A 13,776-nucleotide genomic window follows, 5' to 3' on the forward strand; every position below is an offset into this window, starting at 1 on the left:
ATGAATAACTTTTGGTTCACACAACAAAGTTTAATTATCAAAATTTCATAATTTAAAAACCAATTTTTGTAAAATGTTTTCTTCCTAATGTCAATACACACTGTTATAAATATTTATTCTGTTGCCATTTTTGAACAACTCAAGTATACGGGTTCAATAGGTTTGCTCTGTTGGTTTATATTTTATGAATTTTTGAAAAAATGACTTCAAAATTGATAAAATTATGCCTTGCCACTACAGAGTTCGCCCATTGCCAGTTGGAGGGTTAAAATTGAAACAATAAGTCAAGCTGACCGACTCCAGGATTCGAACAAGAATATTGATGACCTGAAAAAGTCCGGGAATTACTAAATAAGTTTAACCACTAATAGCCTTTGGTTTATTTATTTATTTTTTTATTTATTGCTCTTGACAATTTTTACATTGTGTAGCATATAATAGTTATTCTAATATTTATAGTTTATGGTTGAGCTTCAATTAATTAGTTCTCTTTCAACATCATAAGGAAATCATGGTCACTGGGGATTATCCTGGTATCGCCGAGATCCGAGATCGTAAGATATGTTCAGCAGTCGCCACAATCACGGATGACGATCATCAATGTATACTTCCAAATAATATTTTTTAAGAAGCCTATGCCGTAGGTTGGAAGAGGTCTATGGCACTAGCAAAACTGGTCAACCCAATGTCCAAGTAGGTTATAGTAGTTCTTATAACTTTGCTACCAAGTTGAAGGACTAGCCAGTTATATAGCTTTCAGCTGATTTGTGAGTTACACTTGTTGATGGTTGTAAACAGAAAGTTTGGTTATGTTATTTATTTATTTTATTTATTACTTGGTACAGCACATATACAATGAATTTATATATTACAAAACTGCATAAGCCTTAAAAGAGGCTTGTCCGCAGCGTTTCTTATAATACTATTGTCTTTTCCATCTTTATCTTGATCTTGAGTCAGTGTGAACTATTACTGTACAGAAACTTTAGAAAAATAAATTAAATTCAAAAATAAGAACAAGTGTAAATGCAAGGAATATTCTTAAAATTATTTAACATGAGTATATACTTTCAGATTACAAACATTCAACAAACAAATAAATATCTAACAAGGAATAATAACAGCTTAAACGAACTTTATAACATACAATAAAACAGGAACAGGAACTATATTTTTAACAGTTGATAAAAGATATATGTATATATATAAAATTCTGTAAAGAATAACAGCAACTGAAAAACAACAAAAGACACAACATGTATTATACTATGATTTAACAACAACAACAACAAATAAGAGTTCTCTAAAAACGTTAACTACTCGGTCATATACCATTTTTTTAGTTTTACCTTCAATAATTTTTATGTTTTTATTTCTTTCATACATTGTGGCAAACTATTAAACAATGTAGGAACCAAATAGTTTCTTGTACGCTTTGTGTATTTATTATTAATAGTAGGAACAATGAGAAATTCTTTCCTAGAGTTGTATCTATGCTCGTTTTTTACTTTGAACCTGTTTGAAAAATAATAATCTATTATTAACAAATAAGTGAACAGCTTTTCAACTGGTAAAACCCCTGTTAACTGATAACACAACATTGTTAGTCTTGTAACTGATGATATAGCTGTTGGTGCTCAAAGGGACAAGCATGACTTTTCCCATTGCCAATATTGCGAGTCATTAGAGTAGTCATAAGTATGTAGATTCAAAATGGTAACCTATTCAAAGTTCCCATGGTCTGAACTATGTTCCAGGTATCTCACAGTTTCAAGGACTATGGCCCAGGAGTGAGGTACATATTATTTCGTCACTGTGGAAGAGACAGTCAGTTCTGGGCTGGCCACTATGGCAGCAAGATGGCTGGAGGTTCAGTCATTGCTCGCATCCCGTCCTCCCAGTTTGAAAAAACTTGTGATTCTATTTCTCTAGATTAGGTATTGTATTCTAATTAATTTTTTACCTATCATTCAAATAACAGGGTGTCCACAGAAAATTTGTCATTTATTTCCATGACTATCCATGACCATTGATTTCCATGACTCATGAACTTTACTCAAAAATTTTAATATACATACACACACGAATGATACTGCCTAGACAAGTTATTTTACAGAATATACTTTTTTTTAGGGAGAGGAGGGAAAATGCTTTTACGCACACAGGTAGCCAGCCTGTAGTGTGAGACTCCTGAAAATTATCAGACTAGGCTACTCACTAAAAAAACCCCTCTACTCTGTTGGGCACAGACCTGGAATTGTTTGTCACATTACTTCAAGTCAGTCCAACATGTGACCTAAGCCCTCAGGGCTCGCACCGTTTCTGGCATTTAGATTCTTTATGACCTACACCGCATCCCGGTCAAGGTCGAGCTTCTTGGCGCGGAGAATACCCTGGATGTAATGTGACACACAGGTCCAATTGTCCTCACCCTCCGTCATAATCGGTATGACCGTGTCCACCGACAGCAGTCCTACTAACTGTTGAGCCTCCAGGCGGGGCCTTTCCCAGCGCTGGCAGTGGAAAAATGTATGTTCCACGTCATAGAGGATGCCTGGGCAGTATATGTAATCGGGTGACACGGCTTTTCCCATCCTGAACAGGTACGACTGGAAAAAGCCGTGTCCCGTCAGAAATTGGGTGAGGTAGAAGTCCACCTCTCCGTACCCCCGATTAACCCAAGGTTGGACTTGCTGTATCAGTCGCCTGGTCCAGAGTCCCCGTGTCTCCTGTTCCCAGCCCTCCTGCCACAGCTGGTAGGTGCGGGTGCGTTCCTCTGTTCGTGCCTCGTCCTCTCCACGGCGCCGGTAAATAGCCTTTCTCTCTGCCGCCAAAAGTTTGACGGGGATGACTCCAGCAACCACCAGGACAGCGGGCTTGGACACTGTTCGGTAGGCAGATGCTACCCTCAGTGCTGCCTGACGCTGCACTCGGGCAAGCCGCATCCTGTATGCATCCTTATTTAGTGCGTCTGCCCACACCTCCGCACCGTACAAGAGTACGGACTGGACCAAACACATTAACAGCCTTCTACGACTGGACCGAGGCCCTCCGACATTGGCCATCAAACCGGCTAAGAGAAGAAACCACCCTAGTGGCCTTGTCCGCTGTACGGAAGATCTGATCCCGCCAGCTAAGTTTGCTGTCTACCATGACCCCAAGATACTTGGTAGCACAAACGGTTTGAACCTCGACGCCTCCCACCCTCAACGGCACGACGGTGTCAATCGGTTTTTTCGTCAAAATCACGATCTCGATTTTGCTCAAAGCAAGCGAGAGACCGTGGTCTGCCATCCATGCGTTTATGGTACGCATAACTCGGTTTAGCTTTAGCTGAGCCAGCTCAACGCTACGTGCAGCTATCAATGCTGCAACGTCGTCTGCGTACCCAACCAAAACAGTTTCCTCAGGCATTTCAGACCTCAGAAGGCTGTCATAAGCGATGTTCCAGAGGCCTGGGCCGAGTATGGAACCTTATGGGCAGTACCAGAAGTGACACTCATCGTCCGCGGGCCCTCCGCAGTGTCATACGTGAGGAACAGAATATACTTAAATATTTTTTAACAGATAACAATCTATTAGTACATCTGCTAAAATATGGCATTCAAAATAAGTAAGGAAAAAAGAAAACCCAGCCTCCGCCGTCCCCACAGCTGCCCAAGTTATCTCTCCACTTTCATTTTTCAAAACTCATAGACTTGTACAACTTTAATAAATTGAATTATCGTACATTTGTGAAAAATCCTGAAAAATGCTACAATAGTCGGGGTTACGGCTGACTAGAGCATTCAAAAGTTCTCTCAAATCCATCCATCATTAGGAATTTCCATGACTTTCTATGACCTTTAGCCTATTTCCATGACTTTCAATAGCCAGACTTTGTTCCATGACTAGCCCTGACTCTCCAGAATGTGGACACCCTGAATAAAATTCACCTAATCTGTGACAATCGAAGACTTAGTGTCAGATTGCTTGAAAAAATGATATTACAATTAAACAATTCAACTAATTATGACTATTATAGTGATATGTTGATTCTTAATACTACAGATTCCTGAACATTAATATCAGTATCATGAATTGATTGTCAAAAGTCTATACGACACCCAACAATTCTGCAAAGATTGCACAACCGAAAAAATCCTTTTTATTAGGATTGTGGATGAATACAATAACGTTTCTGTGACCGCAAGAGACAATGGAGATGTCTAAATGACGACGAGAGATTATCAGAATTTTGCTGAGATCATTGAGGAAGAAAATTATGTTTTCGTGACCAAAGGAGATATTCAGGATGTTGTTGAACTTCCGATCGCGAAAAAATTCTCATCATCTTTCACAGCCGTATGGACATAGTTATTGGCGCTTTCACAGCTGTATGGACATAGTTATTGTCTTCGCCAGAGTTTAATTTGTAAAAAATGGGGTGCCGGAACTGTAACCTATTTAATGTGATTAGTACATATTTATGTGCTTATTAATGCCAATATGTTTATCTTTCGTCGCATATCAAAATCGTGGCAAAATTATGATTATCTCTTGCGGCCGTATAGATAACACATCATCGTCTCACGCTGTCACAGAAATGTCATTGTCGTCGTTCCGTGATCACTGATCTTATTGAAATTTCTGATCTTCTACTGCGACCATGTAGACATCATCACCGGCGCCCACGAAAATGTCATCGTCGTCTTGCGCAGTCGTAGAAAAATTCTGATCTTCTCCAGCAGCCAAAAAGACACCATCATCGCTTCCCTCTGTCACGGTAGCATTATTTTTGTCTTACACGATCACAGCAAATTCATGAATACCTCCTTCGGTCTTGTAGATATTATCGTCGTCTTTTGTAAACACGGCAAAATATTGATCATCTCCAGTGGCCATGAAGACATCATCATTGTCTTGTCTCCCACGGTCAAAGAAACGTCATCGTTGTCTTGTGCGATCACGGCAGTAGTAGTAATTTTCTGATGGCGTGATCTTCTTAGACGTGTCAGGAATCAGTATCGGAATCGACTTTTGACGATCGATTCCCTATACCCATATTAAATCCACGTCTCAAATCCATATTTGATTTAACACAATTATTGATTATGTTTCAGGTTGATCATCCTCAAGCAAAGTGGTTGTCAGAAAAGCTGATTCATTAACAGAACAAAATTTGTTAATCATTACTTATTTATGGCTGTTATTACATTTTAACTACCCAAATATTAAAATTAATTGAATGTTATACTTATAATGTGGAAGGAGCTGTATTATATTAAATATATTTAATAAATCTTTGCTTAGGTTATTTTATTTCCATGTGCTAGTGCGCTTTAAACATGCTCATTTATAAATACAGTAGTACATTATCTGCATCATATAAATTGATTAATGTGATTACTTAGTGAATCAGTTGAAGTCTTGACTTTATGATGCATAGCTTGTATTGTATGAAAATATAATCATACAAGCTGCTATACCCGTGCTTTGCAACGGGAAGAAAATGTAACCTAGAGAGCTATTAAAGTGGTGCTGATGTGTGTTTTAAAATACAGCAACTCTATGAGTTAGTTTGAAAATATAAACTGATTTAAAAGCGTAAACCTACTTACTTCCAAACACCTAAGATCCATAAGAATATGACAACATACCTTAGTGTAGCAATAGCCTCAATTGCTTCATATTGATGCTTCATGAATGACACGTTTTACCATAATTCTTAAATTTTAGTCAAGCCTCTTCACATGGCATGAATTAAAAATGAAACTTTGAGCAATACCTTTGACTATTAATAGTCAATGGCAATACTTTACAAAACTTATACAAACTCACTTTTAAACCAAACATAACCCTCCTCAATCTACATAAAGCGTCACAAACATAAAATTGTTCGATAAATAAACAAACACCTGCTCATTGTACTGAACAGCTGTTTCATTAACTAAATTAAATTAAATCATTTAAACACTGGAAGCATGCCAGGCGTAGCCCTTTGGAAATCAGCCTGTGGGGCAGAGCACTCAGGAAATTCGTCCATAGCAATATTTTTCGGCAAATCTACACACTCTAAGCTTCATTTTGATGTGCCATATGCCTATATTTTTATTTGGTAAATGACCTTAACCGTTTACATAAAATTTGATTGTATCACTTTAATAATATAATAGATTATTACTGCAGCTCATTTGCCTAATTCCCATTGTGTCAAACACTTTGGCAGACTAAGTTCCAGCCATGACTTTTGACTAATTGGATTTTTATCGAATGAGACAGCGAGCATTTAGTAGCACTATAATTTTAGATTTAATGGGACGGATTTTTCTATTGATCTAATGGGATTTTGACCTAATAAAACATTCCAGCTGTAGCCTACTTTTTATTATCTAAAAGAATAAGTTTTATGAGCCACTTGCAGAACAGGCAATAGTCTAAAATTGATTTTTTCCTTATTGTTTTTACTAGGTTATTGAGATAGTTGATGTGAGATGAATAGTTGGTGTATTTAACAGAAATCTGTAGTTTATATCTACACACTCTGTCGGTGGCTCAGGTCCATTTTGATTCTAAAACTGGCAACAACAAACGTGGGGATGGAATGTCAACCTGTCATTAGTCAATGTTTCTGCTCAAGGGTTTTAATAAGAGGAATTAATTAATGATATAAATATTCAAAGAAGTTTACCTAAAATAACGGTTTACATTCTCTGCCTTAAATTCTGTTCATTCAAATTTGTGAATCTTGATGCTGCTTCACAATCTGGCTTGTATTTAAAAGTTTGGACAGCATGCAGCAAAGTCAGTGACCCAAAAATTCTCACATCTCACATAACAGGTTTCATGCTCTCTTCATCTCCCCCAAGTGAGTTCAGGATTTTAAGTTGTATCAATGAGTATACACGTACTAGAATAGCCACTCAATGGAGGTTATCGTCACCTGAACAGCGCTGTTGCAGGGTAGCATCAGCGGCCCGAACTACTCTACCCTGGGCATGACGGTAAGGCAGGTTGGTTGTTTTTTATTATTGCTTTCATTTTAGGTTGTAGAATGTCATTTTTGTTGATGAAATTCATTTATTTGTTTCTAGTTTTGTTGTTTTATAATACATTTTTAATACTAAATGATTAAAAGGTCCTCAGAGCCGCACTGCCCTACCAACAGACTACCGCAACCCAAGCGTCAGCGGCCCCGAACTACGTCGCCTTGTGCAATAAGACCTTCTTCAAACTCCTTCCATACTCTGCACTTATTTTTTAACGTGCAAACACTTTACTCCATTTAAGTCCATCAAAATGGATGGACACACAATACAATAATTAATTTTTGGTGTGAGGGTACAATTTTTCATGTATTTAAATATGTTTTAATATAAAAGGTAATTCATTAACTTTTTTTTAAATCTTATCCTAAAAATAGACTTCAAACTGTCTCAGTTAATGGTGTACATTCCAAGGAAATCTTGGTTCAATACGGAGTCCCACAAGGATCTGTTTTAGGACCCCTGCTGTTCTTAATTAGTATTAATGATCTTCCTAGCTCTGTTCGTACAAAGTCTCTGTTATATGCTGATGATACCACTTTTGTAGACATTTCTGATGACTTTGTTCATCTCAATTTACTTGCCCAGACAACTTTGAAAGACGCTGCGACCTTGGCGACTTGGTTTAAAGCAAATGGATTTTTACTCAATAATCAAAAAACTCAAAAAATGTTATTTACATTAAGGACTGTAGATGGTGTAATTACTGATGATTTGGTCTCAAATGCAAAGTTTTTAGGAATTTATATTGATGACAAGTTAAACTGGCAACCACATATTGAGCACATATCTTGTAGACTTTCACGAGTTATCTATCTTTTAAAACGATTGACAATGTGCGTTCCAAGTCATTATCTAAAAACAGCTTACTTTGCCTATTTTCAATCTATTCTTAGATATGGTCTGATTTTGTTTGGCAACTGTGCTAAAATTGATGACATTCTTATCCTTCAGAAGAAGGCAATTAGAGTTATGACCAAAAGTCAGATGTAAGTGCTCATTGCAGGCCTTTATTTATTCAGTTGGAAATACAAACCATTATCAACCTTTACATTTTTGAACTTGTATCTTATATACTAAAAAATCAGGATCTTGTTACACTCACTGGGGATATGCACAGTTACAACACTCGCAATAGGGATAAAGCAGCAATTGAGTACAATAGGCTCAGCAAATCACTGTCTAGTCAAGTAGTACTATCCCTTAAGGTATATAGTAATTAATCTTAGTAAGAAATATACTGTTAAAGTTTTTAAGAACAAATTTTATGAGTGGTTATCTAAAAATCCTTTCTATTCACTTAGTGACTTTTTCTTATTAAAACCGATAGAATTTTAATGTTTGAAATCTGTTATGTATAATTTTTGATTCTTGTATAGTTCCTATGAATTGAATATTCCTATGATATGTGATATTACCCTTAGGCCTAATTAGTATAGAGACTTGGAATTTCTGCTGTAAATTTGACTTTGTCAATGCTTATGTAGCCTTAAAGACAATAAACATATTCTTATTCTTACTTTATGATGAGACCAATCATTTCATAGTGGTGGGAACAGGCTGGATTAATAAAAAAAAGTTGTCTCAGATTTAAACTAGCCAGCTTGGTTGAGATAGGTGCTTTATTGATGAGACCTTAGTTACCAGACAAAATAAAACAAAATTTTCCTGATAAAACTTTCAAATTATTCATTACATTTCCACTTTTAAGTAGTGTATTTACTATGTGTGGTAAAAGATTTTCATAATGATGTTATTTGGTCCAGGATCACTTCTTGAAAATTAAAATGGTATAAGATTACCTGTTTCTGTACCTGTCATGACAAAACATCTGCTGTGCCGCATCGTGTATGGAACTAGTTCCCGAATTTATGTTAAATCGTATTCGTCCGTCAATGTCTTGTGTTTTATTTATTTAAATGTCAGTGTTTTGTGTGTTTATAAAACTCGACGACCTCGCAAGAGTAACAAGAGCCTGATGATGTTATAACCTTGAAACCGGTAGCTCATTACTACAAATTTAGGATCATAGACGGAACCAGGTCATCTTATACCATTTTAATTTTAAAAGATTTTTCCTACAGTCACCTGACAAAGTGAGCTTGCCTGCACTGATTATAGTACAGAAGTTGCTTATTGGTGCATTTACTTACTTTCACCGCACTCCAGTAATCCAAACAAAAACCACAAAACAATGTGCTTTTATTAGGCACGCTTGGAAATAAGTTGGCAACACTTAAAGATATACTCGGTCAGTCTAGCGTCTTTGAGGTCCTGGTCAAAAACCGATAAGAACCTCTTTTGCGAAGGAGTGGGGGGCGTGATGTCACTCTCTTCTCTTGAGGGAACACCATTACAGCAACAATACAGTGCAGCCATCGGTGTTTGTGGTGTAGTGAGTACTTTGCTGATGTCCAGGAGGCAACCAGATCAAATCCCACCAGTGACTCTAACTTTTTGTCAGAGATTTTTCTCAGAATGCGATTACTTCTTAACTGATCATTTTATGTTAGAATTTGAGGCATTTATAAATTTATTTTATGAACAGAACTAAATTTTTCGATTAGTAAACCTTCATTCAATTTTTAGCGAATTTCCCATATAGGGAATATTAGCGAATTTCCCAAATAGGGAATAAGCTATTACCGTAGTACTCATGGTAAGTCCTGGACGCGCGACCGATTTTTTTTTTCGTTTTGAGGTCCCTAGAGGCCAAAAACACCATCCGTTCAAACTCATATATATATTCATATATATATATATATATATATATTCAGGGTGAGTCACTACTGAATGCATTAATTTTAACAGCTTATTCTAATCATCAAAAGGAAGCAGAAAATGTATATAAACCCTGGTCTGACCTTTACCGTTTAGCTGTAATGGAGTCATTTGTGATTTTTTCAAATAACAGGACTTTTTACTGTTAATTTGACGTTCTAAGCCAAACCCACGTTTGAAAGATATTAAAACTGTTATCATTTGAAAGAGGGTTAAATTAACTGCAAATTAAACACAATACCAAAGTAACAACTCTTCATACAATGGTTTGCAAATAGCTTCAAATGTAAAATTGATTTTTATTAAAAATTCCGTTTAAATTTTATAGCTAAAGAAAGTCAGTAAAATGTTTGATATTCTAATATTCAACTAACTAAAAAGCTTCCTTATGTTTCTATCTTTGAAATGGTGTATTAACATTAAGGGGTTATGTAGGGAAAAAATGCAGCTATTCGTTAAAAACGTGAGGAAGGCGCAGCGTTTGGATTCATGGCGTTAATGCTAAAATACCAAACAAATAACTGTATACCTTTAATTTCATTACCAAATAAATCAGTTTACCTAATCTGCTGATTGAGAATTGGAAATGTAGCAATTATAAACTCATCCCTAGCTAAAACAAACAAAATATTCAAGTGGGTTCTATTTTAACATATTAATAAAATCTGAAAAACCCTCATTAGGTACATTAAGAACAAAATGGTAACATGGCTCTTAGTCGTCCTTATATTTCAAAAGATTTTCCGAATTCCCACCATTTGCCCTACACATCATTGATAATATGATTTCGGACCTCGACATTGTAGTGTGGGGGTGCGTTGAAGACGGTACCTACACTGACACAACTGCAACGGCAAGCCTTCAAGGAGCAATGGTAACAAGTCTGTCAGGAATTCCAAGTACTGGATGCCATTTTAGGTTAAGATAATGTCCAATAAGCCTGTTTCTAACAAGACTACAAGATCGCGCCACTCATCCTACACTCATCTACATTAACACTTGGCTTAAAATACCTACTTTGTATGGTCGCCATTTAATTAAAAATCGTAAAAAAAAACATTCCTAATGAGTCCAATGCAGAAATTCACTTAAAATCCTACTTGACAGAAAGACTCATGGGCATGGTGAAGATTTTCGGAAGCATAGTAATGCTTGTTGTGAATGTTGGAAACTCTCCTTTGGGTAGATATTGACTGTTCAGTCCCTAAAAGTAGTATTTCTCTCCATCATCGAGTTGAGGAAATCATGGTGATCTAACTGATGTATCTGATGGTTAAATTTAAATCTTAGAGGAGGCTATTTAGTTCTAGAGCCTGCACTCAAAAAAATTGTAAGGATGTAAGACTACCGACCTATGATTGGGACACCCCAAACAGAAGCCTTCTGTTTGAATATTAGCGACTGCGTTCACGGAAGTTCTCTGTAGCATTATAATTTTTTTTTTAATCCGTATTTTAGCATTAACGCCATGATTCCAAATGTAGTGCCTTCCGCACGTTTTTAACGAATAGCTGCATTTTTTCCTTACATAACCCCCTAATGTTGATACACCATTTAAAGATAGATAAATAAGGAAGTTCTTTAGTTAGTTGAATATTAGAATATCAAATATTTTACTGACTTTCTTTAGCTATAAAATTTAAACGGAATTTTTAATAAAAATCAGTTTTACATTTAAAGCTATTTGCAAACCATTGTATGAAGAGTTGTTACTTTGGTATAGTGTTTAATTTGCAGTTAATTTAACCCTCTTTCAAATGATACCAGTTTTAATATCTTTCAAACATGGGTTTGGCTTATAACGTCAAATCAACAGTAAAAAGTCCTGTTATTTAAAAAAAATCACAAATGACGCCATAACAGCTAAACGGTAAAGGTCAGACCAGGGTTTATATACATTTTCTGGTTCCTTTTGATGAGTAGAATAAGCTGTTAAAATTAATGCATTCAGTAGTGACTCACCCTGTATATATATATATACAGTGTGTAAATTAAGTATTGAAACAAATATGTATTTTTAAAACCGAAACAGCGATAGAGATATTCTGTTTCTTGCAATAATTGTAAACAAAGGTTCCGCAATTGTTTACATCAAAAATATTTTTTTACCCCCCTAACAGGGTAGTGGGTAGGGGGTGACTAATTTTTTTCAAATAGCAATCCCTATTGAGTGACCCCTCATTTTGAAGGGTTTGTCAAAAGAAACTCAATGACTCAAATTCGAGGTGAATATCTCACCCCTAGCCAAAATGGCAGGCATTCCAAAATTTGATTTACTGTATGGGAAAAAGCACCAATTTCACAAATAATGGAAAGAAATCTGTATTTTTTAAACCGAAATAGATAGAAATATTCTGTTTGTGGAATTGATTGTTAACATAGGTTCCGCAAATTTTTACATCAACAATATTTTTCCATCCCCTTTAACAGGGTGGGGGTTGGGGTGACTTATTTTTTTCAATAACAACCCCTATTGAGTGACCCCTCATTTTGAAGGGTTTGTTAAAAGAAAAACAATGACGCAAATCCGAGGTAGATATTTCACCCCTAGCCTAAATGGCAGCCATTCCAAAATTTTATATTTGTAAAAAAGCACCCATTTTGGAATATCCGCCATTTTGGCTAGGGGTGAGATATTCACCTCGGAATTGCGTCATTGTGTTTCTTTTGACAAACCCTTCAAAATGAGGGGTCACTCAATAGGGGTTGCTATTTTAAGTCACCCTCTACCCCCTACCCTGTAAGGGGGGTTAAAAAATATTTTTGATGTAAAAAATTGCGGGACCTTTGTTAACAATTATTGCCACAAACAGAATATTTCTATCTATTTCGGTTTTAAAAATACAGATTTGTTTCAATACTTATTTTACACACTGTATATATACAGGGTGATCAACTCAAGGAGGCCACCATTGGGATATCAGAAACGGTAAGAATTAGAGACAAATTTAAATGCGGGACATTCCTTTATTTTTTGTGGCAGTTAAAAATATGATTTTATTTTTTCGAAATTCAGCCACCATTTTCCAAAATGGCGGCCAACTTTGAAATTTCTTATGGAACACCACACTTTGCATTTTATGATGTTTTCGGATAGAACAGGCAGTTTCAAAACTTTTTTATTCTTGGCATTTTTTCGATAAACCCACTCGTTTAAGCCTATGGAAAAATGACTTCCGGTGTACATTTTACATCATGTAGCTCCTAAACAAGTAGGTTTATTCAATTTAAACAATTTTTAATCCATTCCCATAGTCAGTATTAAAGTACTGAATACTTAAAATGCAACGGATGAAGGGGGTGAAAGAGATGACAGACTCAAGTCGTCAATCCTCATGCAGGTAGCTAACAGCAGAACTGAACTGAAACTGGACTGAACTTGAACTAGTAAGTTATGACTCATGAGTCGACTCGTTGAAGACCAAGTACAACTGAGTTGGTTCTTTCTGGCGCATGCGCAGTAGGCTAGTCCAATTCCTGCCCTGAAACGCTCGCTTTTTAACTGCCACAAAAAATAAAGGAATGTCCCCCATTTAAAGTTTTCTCTAATTCTTACCGTTTCCGATATCCCAATGGTGGCCTCCTTGAGTTGATCACCCTGTATTTATATATATATGTGTACGGAAAGTAAATGAAAGAAACGTCTTATAACACTTAAAACATATATTTACGCTTATACTGTTACTCACAAGACGGTAAATATACAAAACAGATGGTAAGTGGTAAGTGGTTTTGGACATTGGAGTGTCCAATCGAAATCGATCACCACTTACCATCTGTTTTGTATATTTACCGTCTTGTGAGTAACAGTATAAGCGTAAATATATGTTTTAAGTGTTATAAGACGTTTCTTTCATTTACTTTCCGTAAATTTAATAACACGTACAATGCTAATCAAGAAGTTATTTATATATATGTGTGTCCGTTAGCACGATTACTCGAGCAAAAATGATCCGATTTTGATGAAATT

General features: G+C 36.0%; 1 protein-coding gene across 1 annotated transcript in view; it reads left to right on the forward strand.

Moving 5' to 3' along the window:
• The window catches only part of LOC128986914 (F-box only protein 6-like), a 29,676-nt gene extending 24,390 nt beyond the window's left edge, over positions 1 to 5,286 (forward strand). The window contains exons 5-6 of the mRNA XM_054407525.1: positions 1,758 to 1,937; positions 5,103 to 5,286. Of these exons, the coding sequence (XP_054263500.1) occupies positions 1,758 to 1,937 (180 nt within the window). The 3' untranslated portion in view covers positions 5,103 to 5,286. The remainder of the gene's footprint in view (positions 1 to 1,757; positions 1,938 to 5,102) is intronic.
• Positions 5,287 to 13,776: the final 8,490 nt, after the last annotated feature.

Source organism: Macrosteles quadrilineatus, unplaced genomic scaffold (assembly GCF_028750875.1).
Source record: "Macrosteles quadrilineatus isolate MER2022 unplaced genomic scaffold, UCM_ALF_1.0 Scaffold_2__2_contigs__length_208266976, whole genome shotgun sequence".
In the NCBI taxonomy this organism is placed as follows: Eukaryota; Metazoa; Arthropoda; class Insecta; order Hemiptera; family Cicadellidae; genus Macrosteles; species Macrosteles quadrilineatus.